At 38.1% G+C, this 16953-nt stretch overlaps 2 protein-coding genes across 6 annotated transcripts; one reads left to right on the forward strand and one right to left on the reverse strand.

Annotated features, from left to right (window-relative positions):
- Window positions 1-886: 886 nt before the first annotated feature.
- Window positions 887-11721, reverse strand: LOC124444944 (fibroblast growth factor receptor 3-like). 3 transcript variants are annotated; one of them, XM_046995647.1, is made up of 16 exons: window positions 11672-11721; window positions 7766-7824; window positions 6660-6718; window positions 5834-5971; window positions 5299-5331; window positions 4941-5213; window positions 4206-4550; window positions 3626-4135; window positions 3434-3544; window positions 2912-3114; window positions 2444-2566; window positions 2304-2374; window positions 2033-2073; window positions 1862-1958; window positions 1608-1716; window positions 887-1530 (listed from the first exon to the last, which is right to left on the reverse strand). In XM_046995647.1, exons 4-16 carry the CDS (start codon window positions 5916-5918, stop codon window positions 1294-1296), a joined length of 2238 nt encoding a protein of 745 aa, XP_046851603.1. In that variant the 5' UTR covers window positions 5919-5971; window positions 6660-6718; window positions 7766-7824; window positions 11672-11721; the 3' UTR covers window positions 887-1293. The 3 variants fall into 3 exon arrangements, with proteins under 3 accessions (XP_046851603.1, XP_046851602.1, XP_046851604.1); XM_046995646.1 differs by lacking the exon at window positions 11672-11721 and adding an exon at window positions 9331-9505; XM_046995648.1 differs by lacking the exons at window positions 6660-6718; window positions 11672-11721 and adding an exon at window positions 9331-9508.
- LOC124444946 lies at window positions 9491-15859 on the forward strand. 3 transcript variants are annotated; one of them, XR_006948058.1, is made up of 9 exons: window positions 9491-9856; window positions 10067-10143; window positions 10398-10988; window positions 11621-12268; window positions 12351-12398; window positions 12483-12524; window positions 12590-12720; window positions 14173-14706; window positions 14783-15859. XR_006948058.1 is itself a non-coding variant. In XM_046995652.1 (7 exons), exons 2-7 carry the CDS (start codon window positions 10077-10079, stop codon window positions 12649-12651), a joined length of 1458 nt encoding a protein of 485 aa, XP_046851608.1. In that variant the 5' UTR covers window positions 9491-9856; window positions 10059-10076; the 3' UTR covers window positions 12652-12978. The 3 variants fall into 3 exon arrangements, 1 of the variants encoding a protein (XP_046851608.1); XR_006948057.1 differs by having other exon boundaries at window positions 9492-9856; window positions 10059-10143; XM_046995652.1 differs by lacking the exons at window positions 14173-14706; window positions 14783-15859 and having other exon boundaries at window positions 10059-10143; window positions 12590-12978.
- The last annotated feature ends 1094 nt before the right edge of the window (window positions 15860-16953 follow it).

Raw genomic sequence — 16953 nt, forward strand, 5'->3', positions numbered from 1 at the left:
ATCATTTACAAACATATATAATATCAAGTTGCATTTTCTGTCATGGACATTTTAACATGTATTATGTTTTTAATAGGTAGGAGGATAAAAAAATTTTTCGTAACAGTATTCAAATACAATGAATCAATTTTTTCATTGCAACATTTAATGAAATTAATATATATTTACACACTCGATCTTTTAGCTATGTAATACTAAAGGTGGCTGATGAAGCAGACAAGCCAATTCTCCTAAAAACATGGATGAAAATTATACTTAAATGAAATAACGACTTTTTCTTATGCCGTACATGTCGTCTTTTTATTGAAAAACGTTACAAACTTCTAATATTTATTAATGACTATTTACAACAAAGGCTTGAAGTTGTGTTTTCACAGAAATCGTCTTTCGTATTCAAATGTCTTTAGTGTTTACATGGACAAATTACTTGTAGTGTGTATTGTAGATAATGGTACTAACAAAAACGTAGACACAAAGGAAGACACGAAGGTAGACATAAAGGTAGATATAAAGATAGACGCAAAGGTAGAAATGTCGTTTATGTCGTCGTCTATTAGACAGGCGCAAAGGTTGACAGAAATGTAAAAAAAAAGATGTAGACATAAAAATAGACACAAAGGTAACATGAAGTTGACAAAAAGATAGACATAAAGGTAGACGCAAAGGTAAACATAAAGGTAGACACAAAAGTAGACAGAAAGGTAGACACAAAGGTAGACATAAAGGTAGACATAAAGTTAGACATAAAGGTAGGCATAAAGGTAGACACAAAGGTAAACATAAAGATAGACGCAAAGGTAGACAGAAAGATAGACATAAAGGTAGACATAAACAAAGTCGAAAAGATAGACGCATAGGTAGACAAAGAACGATGGAAAACGATAAATACGATTTCATATCGTTTGTTATGCAAGCACAGTTTTCTATATACAGGTTATGAAGATCCTAACTCTTTGATAGAAACTACTTCATTGTTGCTCAGTTAAACGTAATAAATTCTGGCAATGTTTCTAAATCAGAATGTTTAAATATCTATATAATTTATGCTATTTTATATCCTTACATTCAGAAGTTAACAGATTTGGATGTATTCGTCAAAATCTGTCATCATATCATAAAGCAGCCAGACTTAACTTAAGCGCTCGAGGGGGTAGAGGGCGGAGTGTGAGGGCAAGCCTCAATAAATGTTATAAACACCAATTTTCAGCATGAAAAATATCAACATATGTTACACACAGATTACACCCCACACCCTCACTTTCTTGTCCTTCCGAGCCCCCTGTAATTAAGCATTCAGACACCACCGGATGTCTGGATGTTTAACAGTCGTTCGTACGATGAACAAGGTTCAATAGGGATCGTTGTAGGATTACTTGATCTAAGCTCAAGATACGATAGCTCACCATCTTGCTTGAGGACACTGTCATCGGATAGTGTCGAAAAAGGAGGAGACTGTTGACTGGAAGCTGCATCATCGCTAAAACTGGAAAGTAATCTTTCGCAAGCCGAGAAACTTGTGTCGATGTATTGCTGTAAAAAGAAAGGAGAATGTAAAGTTTGTTGGTCGACAAATTCATCAGTTCAGTTCATCCAACATTCTTACTCACGGAAGAAGGAAGAAGATTCGTTAGAATCAAGTCGAAAGTTTCAATAAGACGTGTAAAGCATGGTCGGTGTAAAGGATTTTCTGCCCAGCATTTCAACATTACGTCATAACTGAAAAAAAATCCACACAAACAAGGCCTTTGAGTACTTAAATCTTTCTCCTTTAAAAGAAATATTTTAGAAAAAAGCACCATAATGGAATTCAATGATTCATACGAATGATCCAATAAATACACACAATCAATAAAATACTCACATATTTTGTGGACAGTTATGAGGTTTTTCCATACGATAACCGCATTGAAGTTGTTCAAACAGTTCTTCCACTGGCAGACTTGGGTAAGGTGTGCCACCTAAAACAACAGACGACATGAATTTTTTCAATCTTTGACTCTAGTTTTATTCATAGTATATCAAATGTACAAACCAAATGTAAATATTTCCCACAGAACGATTCCGAAACCCCATCTAAACGTAAATTAGCAAATTAGTTGGCTGAGCAAAACATTATATAAAATATTATGACTTGCATAAACTCTCGATAAAATATAATTAAGTGATTTTATTAGTTAAGGTGATACGATACAAAATTACACGATGTGTTTCTGTCTGACAAGTTAAGTCCTCACCCTACCCCCACCCCCACCCAATCCTGACACGTAAGTTTTCCTCCCGTTTTTTATATCGTTAGGACTTACACGTCACTTTTAGATGAGTAAACACGGTCAAATAAAGCTTCGATTGCCATCCATTTCACTGGCAAGCGACCCTGAAAACAGTTCGAATAAAACACTGAAATCTTACGTGTCAAATGTAAAAGCTGAAAAATCGACCTTACGTCAGTCGTTTTTCTGTAGTAATCAAACGCGTGAACATCACGTGCCAAACCAAAGTCTGCAACTTTTAAAACTCTGTCTTCTGACACGAGGATATTTCGTGCAGCCAAATCACGATGAACGCACTACACAGAAAGAAGAGTTTCACATTACCCGCATTTAGCTTCACCCGGGGGGTTTGGGAAGCCACGGTTCTCCCCGACTGGGTGCCCAGAAATTTCGCTTCTTGCTTAAACGCTCATAATATAAACGTCACATTTTTACTGGAGTGCCAAATTTTGAAATCAATAAAGAGACCTTTTACTCTCACATGATGATGCATGTAAAAGAAAATCGAATATAAATATCTGACATCAACCAGGTACTTTGTCCTTAACGACATGGAACACCCACATCTTCTAAAAGCTTTCAAAGCCCCCTGGATGAGAAGTTATTGAATAGATTTTGTAAATCTTCATATGTCGTCATACCTTCTTGCTTTCCAAAAATTCCATTCCTCGCGCAATTTGAAAAGCAAACGAGACGAGGTCTGATAACGTGATTGCTTCATCATTGCTGCTTCTTTCCATCGAGCTGTCGTTTTCAATTAGCTCTCCATATTTCGGTCTACGATCTCGCAAATAGTGACGTAAATTTCCGTATTTTGCATACTCGATCACCATGAAGATTGGGCCTTGTCGGAAAAATTTTTTATGTTTACTTTGTAAAAGGAACGGACTTAACATTTTGTTGGAGGAAAGGAAGGGATCTTCTCTATTATTGACAAGATGTCTGATTGTAGGTCGGTCAGTCGTTTCTTTGAATATATCAAATAAGCGGAGGAGGGAGGGAGGAAATATTTCCTTCAACTCACAATATTTTTTATTTGACACAGATATTTGATAGGAAAATTAGCACACCCCCGAAGGCTACGAGTATGTGCCCGTCCTCCCCCGTCAGTACATCCGTTGTCAGTAAAGTTGGGATCAAAGAACACAAGAGCCCGTAATTACCGTTCTGAGTACAGCATCCAATAAGATTAACAATATTTTTGTGTTTGCCAATTGTCTTCATTATTTCCATCTCGGACAACAAGTCCAAAAGCTGTGCATCAGTTGAATTCTCTAAAGATGAAATGCTCATTATAAAACGACTTTGCTCTCTTCGCAACTATCTACATTCATAGCACTGTTGCTTCAACAAACCTTTCAATGTTTTGATCGCGACCGGGTGCATTTGAGGCAAATTGTCAACTGCAATCGCGGTTGCTTTCAGAACACGTCCGAAAGCGCCTTCCCCCAATGGACCATCTATTCTTAACTGTTCACGTTCTATTTCCCATGTTTTATCCAGTGGTATGCTGATGTGAGCAAAGTTATCGCCATAGCTACTCGCCAACCCATGAAATTTTACTTCACCAGTGACCGAAGGAGACTGGATCGAGTCCATAGCAAGCCAACGTCTGACGGATGAACGTGGAATACTTCTAATGTCCGTTTCGTTAGCTATTCTAATTTCTTCCTCTTTCTTGTTCAGTTTCTTACGATAACGAGCACGGTAGAGCACACACACAACGATAAACACGAGAGATACGGCACAGGCAAGACCGATAATTATGCCTAGTTCCCAGTCTTCAATTCCAGTCGAAGGGCGAAAGTGCTGGCGCAAAGCAAAAGCTTTGGCTTTGGTAGGCTCGTGTATCAAATTCAACAGTGCTGTAAAATTAGAGATCGTAATAAATAAACCATTATTTTTCTTGTAAAGAATGAAAAAACCATGGCTTACTTGGACTTGAAACAAGAACCCTCAAATACATGGACTTTTTAGTAATTCCAAGCGAGTTTCCTGCTTTACAAATGTACTTTCCAGAATCCGATGACGTCACATTGTGAATCAACAAGTATCGTTTGAAAAATTCATGGATGTTTTGCGTTGAATATGTGCGCGTCGTTGTTCTGTTTTCGAGTTCGGTTAGAGAAGAAACTCTATGTTCCGAACCGTTTATTTCTTTAAAAAAGACGATGTGGGGCAGGGCGTGGCCTGCAGCTTTGCAAGTAAGCTTGGCTGTTTCACCTTTCGTCGTTGTGACGTTGAGCATATCTTGAACCAAAGGTTTCGTTTTAAAGTAAGCTATACATATAGTACAGAGACGAATTAAACACACATTTGTTTGGTATATATACTCCATTTTTTGCCTATAAAATCCTTACATGTTTGTGGATGTAGATCGTCCAGGTTAGTAGAGTCATGAGAAGGACTGTTGTTGGTGTTGAGTGACGTTTCGAAAACCTTAGCGGTAGTCTTAAGATTGTCAACCTACCGCTAAGGTTGTCGAAACGTCAGTCAACAACAACACAAACGGTCCTTCTCAGGACTCTACTACCGCTAAGGTTGTTGAAACGTCAGTCAACAACAACAAAAACAGTCCTTCTCAGGACTCTACTAACCTGGACAATCTACATTTACAAACATGTAACGATACTCCCGGGTTCAAACCATTTACTTTATAACTTTCCTCACCAAATACTTTCAGATGATATCTGCGTATCCTGAAACCAGCAGCGTTGCTTACATTACAAACGTATTCTACCGATTTTCTCAGCCTGTTTTTTTTCAGAACAAAGGGATCGCTCTTTTTTAGGAACACAGACGTAAATGTCTTATTTATGATCTTGTACCAAGCGATGCTCGTGTTTGCTGGGTTCTGCACAGAACAATCCATCACTTTTTTTCTTTTCGAATCTATTGGCGTAGGCCACTCGAATGTGTAGCGGCCAGGCTCTTTTTTGAAAACTTTGCAAAAATAAGAAGAAAAAAAGTTCGTCGAGCAAGGAAAACAAATACAGTTTCTAAAGACACCGAACATTTTTTTACATACCCGGAAGTTTTTCCGAAGGTGGAGGAGTTGATGCTGAAAATACAGACAGAATACATATATAGCTAGCTTTTCTTTTGTAAATGAAATTTACTAACATAGGGTGAAGAATTAGGTAACATTAATTTTGTTGCGCTGCAAGGAGCAACCGTACAACGACTCTCCATCTATAGATCTAACAAAAGAACTGACAGAAATGAAGTCTGAATACAGGATCTTAGACAAGAAGAAAAACGAAACAATTCTATATCAGTATTGTCGCATGAAAAATCCTAGTTCGGCAATCCCTTGATAAGTATATAGATAAAAAAAAAATGCATCTTCATGAATCATACAAGAAGTCATCAAAAAAATGAGCCAAACTTCACAGACTACAAATTCAATGATGTCAACGCGCACATGCAAATGGTCGATGCGACGCCAAATCAAACACTTCCTGCCCATAAGTACAGAGCTTATACGATATTTCCAGTAAGTAGACAAAACAAGAAAAGCAAATGCTTGAAGGATGCGAAGCATGACGATAACAAAAATATACCTGTCCCTGTAGCAATGACTGAAGTAGGGCATAAGATGTTTATCGAAGCAGCAAGAAAAAGGACACGAACGTCGATCTTCGTCATATTAATTGCGACAATGGATGAACGCCTATCTGACTCTTGATGCTTTAGATAATCTGCGAATGAAGCAAAATAGTGTGAAAGGATAACGCAACTTGCACGAGATAACGATGAACGAAGCACTATAGAGGGCATTTTCTGTTTACAGTACGATAAAAGACATGAATACATTAATGAACATTAGAAAATTCATCCGATGAATTTATCATGCACGATGTGAAGATGTTTTTTTTTTAAAAAAAAGGATGAACACCAGTTTCCAGCACAATGGTGCTAAACAGTAAATCAAAAACATATAGTTATCACATACATAAATATATATCTTCTAATTTTAACAGCTCGTTGAGAAAAAAAAACAATACAAAGGCAACGCTATAGTATTTCAAGAACACGAGAAACACAAACGTGTTCATAAAGACCAAATGCACCTCAATTGCAGTATAACTGCAAAGACCGAATTTCGATGTTGCCAAATTTTTAAAGAAATAAAACCACAATGATACAAAACTCTCTCAAGAAATCATTGCTATGTAGCAGTTACCTATGCACTGCCATCGAACATTTTGAAAAGGATAAAGATGCAGGTAGTATATTGGTTAGGTGATACGTAATATAATAAAAATTTATTCGTTGAAATAAAAAGTGTATTTGAGATATCAACTATAACCAAAACTCGAAATTGCGTACATTTCAGATTCTCCGGACAAGAAAGACAATTTCCAAAAATTAAGACGACTTACGTACATTCAAATCAAGACCACGAAAATCCCAAAGACTGCGAAGACGCTAGTACTGGCTCGGATCTAAAAGTCAGATGAACGAAAAATTTTATTTACATGCCAAGATAAATCAAGGTTATCGAGACAAGGCGTTCAATCCGAGAATAATTTAGGGAAAAAACAGATCAAACAAACAAACGTGAGACGTACCACTTTAATGTAAAGAATATAATCAAAACTGTTGTAGGAAATGACAAGCGTATAGTCAATATCTCAAATCTCCTGCCCACGTATAACAGGAAAGCGTAGTGAACGCTTTGCAATTATTAACTCATTCGAAAGTATAAATAAAATACACCCAGCGATTTTCAAAACGACCTTTCAGCAGCAATAATACCCTCTTAATGCATGTGACAGGTAAGATATGGAGTGAAGTTTTTACATTTTGTTACATGCATGCATTTATTTGTGCAACCTGCTATAACTCCTCTCGTATGACCTGCGTCGTGAGAAATGAAAACGGAAAAATTATTTCGCTGCAACCTGTCCTCGTATGACCTTTCAAAGGGTGAATATTTTAATCGCAGAAAACTAGCATAGTCGCGGTGTGATATGGAAAATCGTTGACAAATTCTCGTGCTGGAAGATTTTCTAAATGATTTCATTAATTTGCAGGTCCTTGACAACAACAAGTTGACGTTTTAGTATTCTCAAAGTGCTTCGAAACGGTTAATAACAGGTAGTCACGCAAATGCATTTAAAACGCGATTAACTTTGCAGTAAAAACCCCTCAGATGACAGGCGATACAGCGAGAGTATAGTCATGGTATTTTCGACGCGAACAAGAATAGACGATTATCGCGTGACGGGATGATGACCAAAGTAACTTTTATTAAAAGATATTCTTTACCCGTTCTAGATATTACAATCCCAACGTGTGTCATTCAAAAAATTGTTAAAAACTGCGACAGCACATAATTGACTATTTCTTTACATGTATAGTCCAGATAATTACATGATAAAATTACCAAAAAGACAAAGGCATTAAAACCCGTTATACATATTAGAATCATAATGTTCTCTACCCCCTACTACACCTTGAGTACTTATGATAACACAAAGAGGAAATACCTTTAAACTCCGAGATAAAGCTCTAACGTAGACGGGACTCTACCCAACTGCCAACTGCTCTGTAAAAATAGAAACAGGTTGTTATGAACAAGAACTCGCGTCTTATACGTCATTGATTCAACCGTGAAACTAGTCTTTCATATTTATCTAAAAAGAAATTCTTTGTAATGAAGCACGCTTTTTAATCGCACACATCACAACACATGTTTTGTTTAAAAAGTTTTCTTTATGTAGCAACTAAGTTAAGCAAGTGTTCGAAACAAACAATACAATATAATATATTACTTATTAATATAATACAAAGCACACCGGGATACTAGCCGCATGTGCTTGCTATACGTGAGAAATTGAATTGATTCAATTTGCTGGTACACGGACATATCAACCAAATATCAAACATCTTTGATATTTGCTGTTATGAGCGACGAAAATTCCAATTGTAAGACGCATGCGCAGTTGAAATTCCAATACAAAAAAGTTACTCAAAGCAGTAATTCATTGAATCTCAAAGAAGCATTCCTTTGCGCATGAATAACCTTCCAAATATCTGGCGGAGATTCTAACGAGAATCAATGCAGGGGGGGGGACATTTGCCTCGTGCTTTCTGTTGTTTGGCAAATCTACAAGGTTTGCTTGAGATGTTTGGTTACCAGGCCTTCACGGCACCACAGAGTACATGTGAAGTTACTCAAAACATTAAACCACAGAATCTCAAAGAAGCATTCTTTTGTGTGCATAAAGCCTTCAAAATATCCGAGATTCTAACGAGAAGCCACCGGGGGCAATAGCTTGTGATCTTGGCTGAGCGTCAATCAACAAAGTTTGCACTTTCCTTTCAAAATTCTTACTATGTACTACCAGGCCTTCACCACTTCAAGAACTGATAAGTTGCAGAAGCAGAAAAACGCGAATTCACGCCATCTCAAGTGTTTCGCAAAAGTACTGCAAATCATCAACAAAAAAGAATAAAATCAAAAACAAGACGACAAATTTTAGACGATAACAGTGAAAGATGCGGACCACTGTGAAGAATAAAGATTTACGATGTTGGATACAGTCCGAAGTTTAATCATGAACGTTTTCATTCAGATCGTTTTAAAATATTTTCTTGTCATGAAAGTTGTGAATAGAGCAGAATATTTCGTTCACAGGCTTCAAAAGGAAATGACTATAAAGGGAAACTGTTTTCAAACAGACAGGACGACCCAGAAATAATTGAAGATGCATTCCTAGTTCATATACATTTGCATTCTGCGTTGTAGCTAAAAGAGAGTTTTTGAGTGTATGCAAATAAAATTAATTGAACAATGAATATCAGCAGTAGCATTAATTTCTAACGTTCCAAATCGTTCCACCTGCACCTTAAGATATCGCCTAATTTTCCAAACATTTCCTAAATGGCTTAGAAGATATGCGCGCACCGTCCGTAATATATTGAACTGTACATTGCAATGTACAAACTAATTAGTTTTCGGAAGCTGAAGTTTAAAACAAAATTCTTTCCCTCACTGCAATATTGCCGAAAGTATAGCTCGTGCAAACAATCTTCGAATGAAGAAACTTACAATTTAAACGATCGCAAAATCTATGTGGTTATGATAAATTGACTCCTTAACACCAAGTTCAGCAAAACCACGGCAATTTTACAGCTCCATGTCTACACAAAATCATAAACACGTACATCTCACGACGAATTAGGCCATTCCGAACACGATAAAGTCCACGACATTCACAGGCAACTGTGAAACGAGTGGAAATTTATTGTCTGTAATAATAACAATCCAATCATCACACACAATGACGACACAAGGAAAAATTCATTTTCCTAAATATCTTGCAAATTGATTTAATGATCAAACGTTTCTCATGTAAGGTTGGCAAACGACGTAGAGTCACGGATGGTTCCGACGAAATAGATACCTGTTCTGAAGCAAATGAAGCGTAAAGCAAAGAAATTCTTTAACGAAAGATCATGAAATAAAATGCAAATATAATGTCATGAAAGAGAATCGACGAGCACTACCTGAATGAGCTATGGAAAAGATGAATTATAAAACTTTATGTTAAAATCCGAGAACACAAGATTGAGAGGTAACGGTTGCTTATTACACCTTCTAACGAAGTCCACTTTTTCTCATCATTCAACCACTAAATTCTACACCACAAGAAGCTCAAACTCAACAAAAAGATCTCGCGAACAGCTTTTTCACCGAGGTCTTCTCGAATCCATTAAGCACGACACGAATGAAATTCCAGCTCAAATAAAAAAGAAACATTCTGAAAGTTTTTATAGTTTTCTAGAACCCGCCACATGGCCATCGTCGACCTACTTGTCGTGGCATTTGTTTTATTTCCCGGAAATGTTGTGGGGAACACACGTAAGTATGAAGCACAATACGATAAGCCGAGGAACATACTCATTGGTAGATATATACGATGAAATTCCTAATAAGGAAAACTGCAACAAAACATCATGAGCACAAGATGGTGAACACGTGAAAACCCCTCAATTTATTTACTATGAAGTTTAATATCGTGAAGCATTGTGGGCTTAGCGAAGACCTGTGCTTCTCCTCAGCAAAGCCGTTTCGCTTCCACTAGCTAGTCGTTAATCAATCCTCTCTTTTCGTAGAAAACAAAGCAAAAAGCCAGAGTTACAACGAAAGTCGTTTAGACAAATTATTGGATGAAATAATTGGCGAGATTCCTTCGACGGACACCAACAACTTTTTTACACAAATCTTGAGAAAAGGGAAGCAGAAAAAGCACTTTACAATCTCACCGTCAAGTTTCGAGCATGCCACAAAGAAGTCGGTGGAGACTGTACATGAAGGAGAGAAAGACAGCACAGAGATTTCGTTAGCTCTATCGTCACCAAATGTTTACTTTGTTAACTTAGGATCAAAAGCGGATCGAACCACGGATGAAAAGCAAGAATACAAAAATGCGAAGCGATTCAACATTCCACAATGGAAAGCAACTGGTAAAGCTGGGAGGGCAGTTGAAGTGCCTAACTATTCGGTCTCTACCGATGATACCGCCTCAACAGAAATTCGTGTGAAACGCCAAACAAACGAACTGCCTACGGTAGCTTCTTTTCCACAAAATACTATCGAAAGTTCGTCAGCTCCGGAGAAAAACACTAGAGAAGTTATAGCGATGGTACCCGTAGCAATAGAGGCACCCTTGCTTTCGTCATCATCTGTTGCATTACTCTCACAGGGTAAGTCCTTGCTGTAAAAGTAATTTTTGAGCGTAGTGGTCATTATACTTTTCAATTCGAGTTGTCAGATGACAGACGGCCATACCAGAATGAGACGGTGACGATAAATTTCAATACAATAAGAAATTGAGCTGCCGGTAACGAATTTAAATAGTTACCAAACAACATTTAAACGACGTTGGAGACCAACGTCAGTATCAGAACAAAATCGTTTTAACGACAAAGGATTGGTACGAAAACTAAACGTTGTCGTGCTGTACGGAAAATGAAAATGAAGCTTTTTATAAGAAATCATAGCATGCAAGCTTCATGCATACCTGTTGAAACGCTCCAGAAAGAATTTAAATGTCGTTGAACGAACAGCAAACTGGTTTTGTTGATGGCGAGAATTGTTAGTATATATATCTAACAGTCAAGGTGTAGGCGTGTTGAAATATCCGGCAAAACAGAAGGCTGATTAATTTTAAATCATGCTTGTTATCACAAAATTGATCGCGGAAGAGGCAGAGTTATTGATTTTTACGTAATTAAAGCTCAAAACAAATTTTTTTTGGCCAGAGAGCGTTAATTTGTTTTAATCATTTTAAAATCCCGGCAGCGTGATATATCTAATATCGCTTATTTTTGTCAAGGTGAGCAGGTGGTACAACCGGAAATCATAGGAACATCAAGGTCTGACATACCTTTGTCCACAGTTATCCATCAGACACCTTCGAAAACCACACTTGGAAATTTTCAAACCCAGCCAAGCAAGTTACTAGCGTTGGACGACCAAGAATCGACACCTTTAATCGATAAAGAATTAGTTCAGTTATCCTCCGTCCCCCTACATTTGTTTCAGAAACAGTCGGACAGCAGAGAATACGAAGAAACAGAAAAACAGAGCAGCAAAAACGCATTGAAATTAGACCGGCTTTCTTCGGAATCCTCCGAGGAAGATAACAATCGAAAACAGACTAAGGATGACTCGAGCAGGAAAACAATTGAGAGATTAGAATCCAAACTCGCAGATATGATTTCAAAACTCGAGATTCGACTACTAAACAAAACAAAGAAACATCAGAAAATGCAACAAGTGACGAAAAATGCATCGAGGACAAAATTGCTGAACACCTTAAAGAAAAGACTCTCTGCTGTCCTCAAGAAGTTTAATGCAAACCCAGGATCGAACCAACCGTTTACTATAGGAGAAGAATGGAAGAGTGTGCTAAACGAGAATCAAATAAACAAAATAATGAATACAAAGAAGATTGACGATAGGAAACAGTCCGAAACAAGAGGTAAATGATTATCTTATATCTCGTCTTACTTTCATAAAAAAGAAATATTTTCATACATACATTTTGATTTGCACCATTAAAGGAAGCTGGTCGTTGGTTGCATCGCAACTGCTAAAAAAAATAAATCAAGGTGAAATTATTTATTTCAAATTAAAACTTGGAAAAACATCGACGATAACTGTTTAAGACTTGTCTATAATTAATTGTTTTACAGCGATAGTAAAGTTCAAGGAACAGCAAACTGTCCGCTTCATTGGTTAGTAAATATCAGTGACAGAATAATTTTTTCCTGTTGTTTAATGGAGGCTAATTTTCTTACAGGTAAAACAGCTGCCATGTATCTGAGCTTCAACGAAAATCATTTTTCAATGATTATTTCATAAATGATTTATCGGGACATTCCAACGACGCTTTGGTATCAGGAAGAGCCAGGATCTCACAGCGATCCTACGGTAGGATTTCTGCACATGGGAGTTATGGACTTTGCTTTTAGGGAAGAAAAAGACTAGCACAGTGATGCTTCAGTAGTATTTCTGTACAGGAGAGATATGGACTTTGCTTTGAGAAAGAATCAAAATAGCACAGGGATGCTACAGAAGTATTTCTGTACAGGAGAGATATGGACCTTGCTTTTAGAAAGAGTCAGAATAGCACAGTGATGCTACAGAAGTATTTCTGTACAGGAGAGATATGGGCTTTGCTTTGAGAAAGAGTCAGAATAGCATAGGGATGCTACAGAAGTTTTTCTGTACAGGAGAGATATGGACCTTGCTTTTAGAAAGAGTCAGAATAGCACAGTGATGCTACAGAAGTATTTCTGTACAGAGGAGATATGGGCTTTGCTTTGAGAAGAGTCAGAATAGCACAGTGATGCTACAGTAGTATTTCTGTACAGGAGAGATATGGGCTTTGCTTTGAGAAAGAGTCAGAATAGCACAGTGATGCTACAGAAGTATTTCTGTACAGGAGAGATATGGACCTTGCTTTTAGAAAGAGTCAGAATAGCACAGTGATGCTACAGAAGTATTTCTGTACAGAGGAGATATGGGCTTTGCTTTGAGAAGAGTCAGAATAGCACAGTGATGCTACAGAAGAATTTCTGTACAGGAGAGATATGGACCTTGCTTTTAGAAAGAGTCAGAATAGCACAGTGATGCTACAGAAGTATTTCTATACAGGAGAGATATGGGCTTTGCTTTGAGAAAGAGTCAGAATAGCATAGGGATGCTACAGAAGTATTTCTGTACAGGAGAGATATGGACCTTGCTTTTAGAAAGAGTCAGAATAGCACAGTGATGCTACAGAAGTATTTCTGTACAGAGGAGATATGGGCTTTGCTTTGAGAAGAGTCAGAATAGCACAGTGATGCTACGGTAGTATTTCTGTACAGGAGAGATATGGGCTTTGCTTTGAGAAAGAGTCAGAATAGCACAGTGATGCTACAGAAGTATTTCTGTACAGGAGAGATATGGACCTTGCTTTTAGAAAGAGTCAGAATAGCACAGTGATGCTACAGAAGTATTTCTGTACAGAGGAGATATGGGCTTTGCTTTGAGAAGAGTCAGAATAGCACAGTGATGCTACAGAAGAATTTCTGTACAGGAGAGATATGGACCTTGCTTTTAGAAAGAGTCAGAATAGCACAGTGATGCTACAGAAGTATTTCTGTACAGAGAAGATATGGGCTTTGCTTTGAGGAGAGTCAGAATAGCACAGTGATGCTACGGTAGTATTTCTGTACAGGAGAGATATGGGCTTTGCTTTGAGAAAGAGTCAGAATAGCACAGTGATGCTACAGAAGTATTTCTGTACAGGAGAGATATGGACTTTTCTTATAGGAAGAGTCAGAATAGCACTTTTAGACACAACACCGAAGTGACTGAGCAAATTTGCAATATTTACAGGTACATGTGGCAAGGCGCTCATCTTGAACTCGGGTAACATTCGCTTCACAAAAAAATATTTCGAAGATACGAACGCCATCACCATGGCGATGTGGGTAAGAACCAACGTCACCGGTTATGTAAAATGGTTCGTACCGGGGGGGTCGCCCGACTTCAGCACGCAAACACAATATCCACAGGTGCATAGGAACGTGTGGACGCATCTCTGCGGGACATTTAACGGCTCCACTGGAGTGACGCGGATCTATATCGACGGGGAACTCAAGATAGAAAAGATCAATGAAGAAGAAAAAAGTTTGCCTGCAGACTTTACACCTGCAGGCATTGGGCCCGAGTTTGGCGATAGTAGCTTGATGGCAGTGGACGAGGTTTATTTGCTGTCTCGGGCATTGAGTTCTAGGGAAGTGAAAGCGTTGTACAATGACTGTGAATTCAACAGAATGGTCGTCCATTATGGCTTTCAGAAAGTCAATAAAACCACTGGGATCGTCTACGACCAGTCCGGCCAGCATAATGACGCACTATTGCAAGGAGGTTTGTAGGCAAAGTTCAATAGCTCCTATTAAACAATAGTTGATTAAGCACTCCCCAATGCATTTTTCTTGAGCAGATGCCAAGATCTTGGACAGCGGATGCAAAAAGTGCGGCTCGTGTCTCGATATGAATTCTGGAAGAAAGGCCACCGTGACCGTAAAAACGGACAATTTCAAACACAAACCGACGAAAGCGATCTCCATTGGTGGTTGGTTTTATCTTCAATCTACAAGAGGTGTTCATCCATTGGTCAGTGTGCCAGAATCCCTGGATAAGTGGACAATACTTGACTTGAACATAAAGGATGGAAGACTTGAATGGAGGGGTTATGACAAAGACAATCATGAGATATTCAATATTGCTACAGCGCAGTCCGTGGTGCCGGAAGGAGTATGGGTCCACATTCTAGCAACATTTGATAGTGTCAAAGGTCACGCTAAACTCTTTATCGACGGACAACAAAAAGCACTCGTGGAAACGGCGAAGGAGCAATTATTATCGGAGGACTGGAACGAGGTTAAGATTGGATCCGTCTCTGGTGGATATGTCGACGAGTTTGTTATGTACAACTGGGAATTAGAGCGTTCTGAAGTCTTGTATATCATGAAGTATTGCCCTGACCACCCAAAACTTGTATCATTCACTGTCCACGTGCCATTGAAATAGACAACTGGTTTGGAAACAATTACACTGTCTTCACTTCGTTATTGTACGTGTCTCCCTAACTCATCTTCAGACAAGCTAAGCTAAAAATGTCGAAAAAAGTTGCTCTGTCGATAGGAGCTTGCAAAGGGCAAGTCTGTCCTCAAGCCACAACAATCCAAGCTAACACAGCACTAGCATTGTCTTTTTTGAAAGAAAACTTTTGAAAAGTCGAAATCAAACTCACTTAATGAGTTTCATCACTCTTAGATCCAATTTTTGAAAATCAGTTTTTCTATCAATCATATCTATTCCCAAGGAGTCAAACAGTTTGCATTATAAATTATCATATAAAATTAAAATTTTTCATAGAAAATCATCAAGTAAAAGTTGTTAGTTACCTCAAGCTCACATCTTGCAAATTACTTTTTGCCTCAGTTTTAAGTTATTCATTTCGAATGTCGAACTTTTGAAGCTATGAAAAAAATAAAGACAAAATTTAACGAGTTTAGATTCATTTTTATCTTTCATCAGTCGATGAAAAGTTCCATTTTTAGAATACGTACCCCTTCATTGTTTGGCGTTCATTCGGTGTAATATTTAGGGCGGAACTTTGTATTGTGAACTGAAAGACAAAGATAAAATAGGCATCTGCACAAAAATTGAAATCTTTAGATTTATCTCCAAAACTGCAAAGGCGAAGTCTCCATTGACTAAACCAAGTGACTTAAAACTTATTTCGTTTTCATCTATAAAATTTGTGTATTCAAAGAGATTGCTATGAACAAAGCATGGCTGCAAAACAACAAAATACCACAGAAAAAAGGCGTTTATATCAGTTCTGTTACCTATTATTATAATATCACAATGATGTAGTGGGGATGTTCATTAGGTCGTTTGGTCCTTCAATTATTCTGTTTCTTGGTGGTTCGGTCTTTTGGCGGTGTTTTGGTGGTTCGGTCTCTCGGTCTTTCGCTCTTCAGTTCGGTGGTTCGGTCTTTCAGTGGTTCGGTTTTTCGGTGGTTGGGTTTTTCGGTGGTTCGGTCTTTCAGTGTTTCGGTGGTTCTGTTTTCGGTGGTTCGGTTTTCGGTGGTTCGGTCTTTCAGTGGTTCGGTTTTTCAGTGGTTCGGTTTTTCGGTGGTTCGGTTTTTCGGTCTTTCAGTGTTTCGGTGGTTCGGTTTTTCGGTGGTTTGGTTTTTCGGTGGTTCGGTTTTTCAGTGTTTCGGTAGTTCGGTTTTTCAGTGGTTCGGTTTTCGGTGGTTTGGTTTTTCGGTGGTTCGGTTTTTCGGTGGTTCGTCTTTCAGGGTTTCGGTGGTTCGTCTTTCAGGGTTTCGGTGGTTCGGTCTTTCAGTGGTTCAGTGTTTCGGTGGTTCGGCCTTTCAGTGGTTCGGTTTTTCGGTGGTTAAACAACCTAACGCTGTTTCATTACTGGTGTGGTTATCATCTTTAAAAGCTAACTCAATTTCTTGACACACCGTGTTTTTATGGGATTAAACAAACATATTGAAGCTATGATAAGGCTACATGATTCTCATACAGTCGTCCATGTTTCTATTCGCAGTATCTTGATAAGGGTAACCCCTATTTGTCGAGTTGAAATCATGG

This window comes from Xenia sp. Carnegie-2017, unplaced genomic scaffold (genome assembly GCF_021976095.1).
Source record: "Xenia sp. Carnegie-2017 unplaced genomic scaffold, XeniaSp_v1 HiC_scaffold_21, whole genome shotgun sequence".
NCBI lineage: Eukaryota > Metazoa > Cnidaria > Anthozoa > Malacalcyonacea > Xeniidae > Xenia > Xenia sp. Carnegie-2017.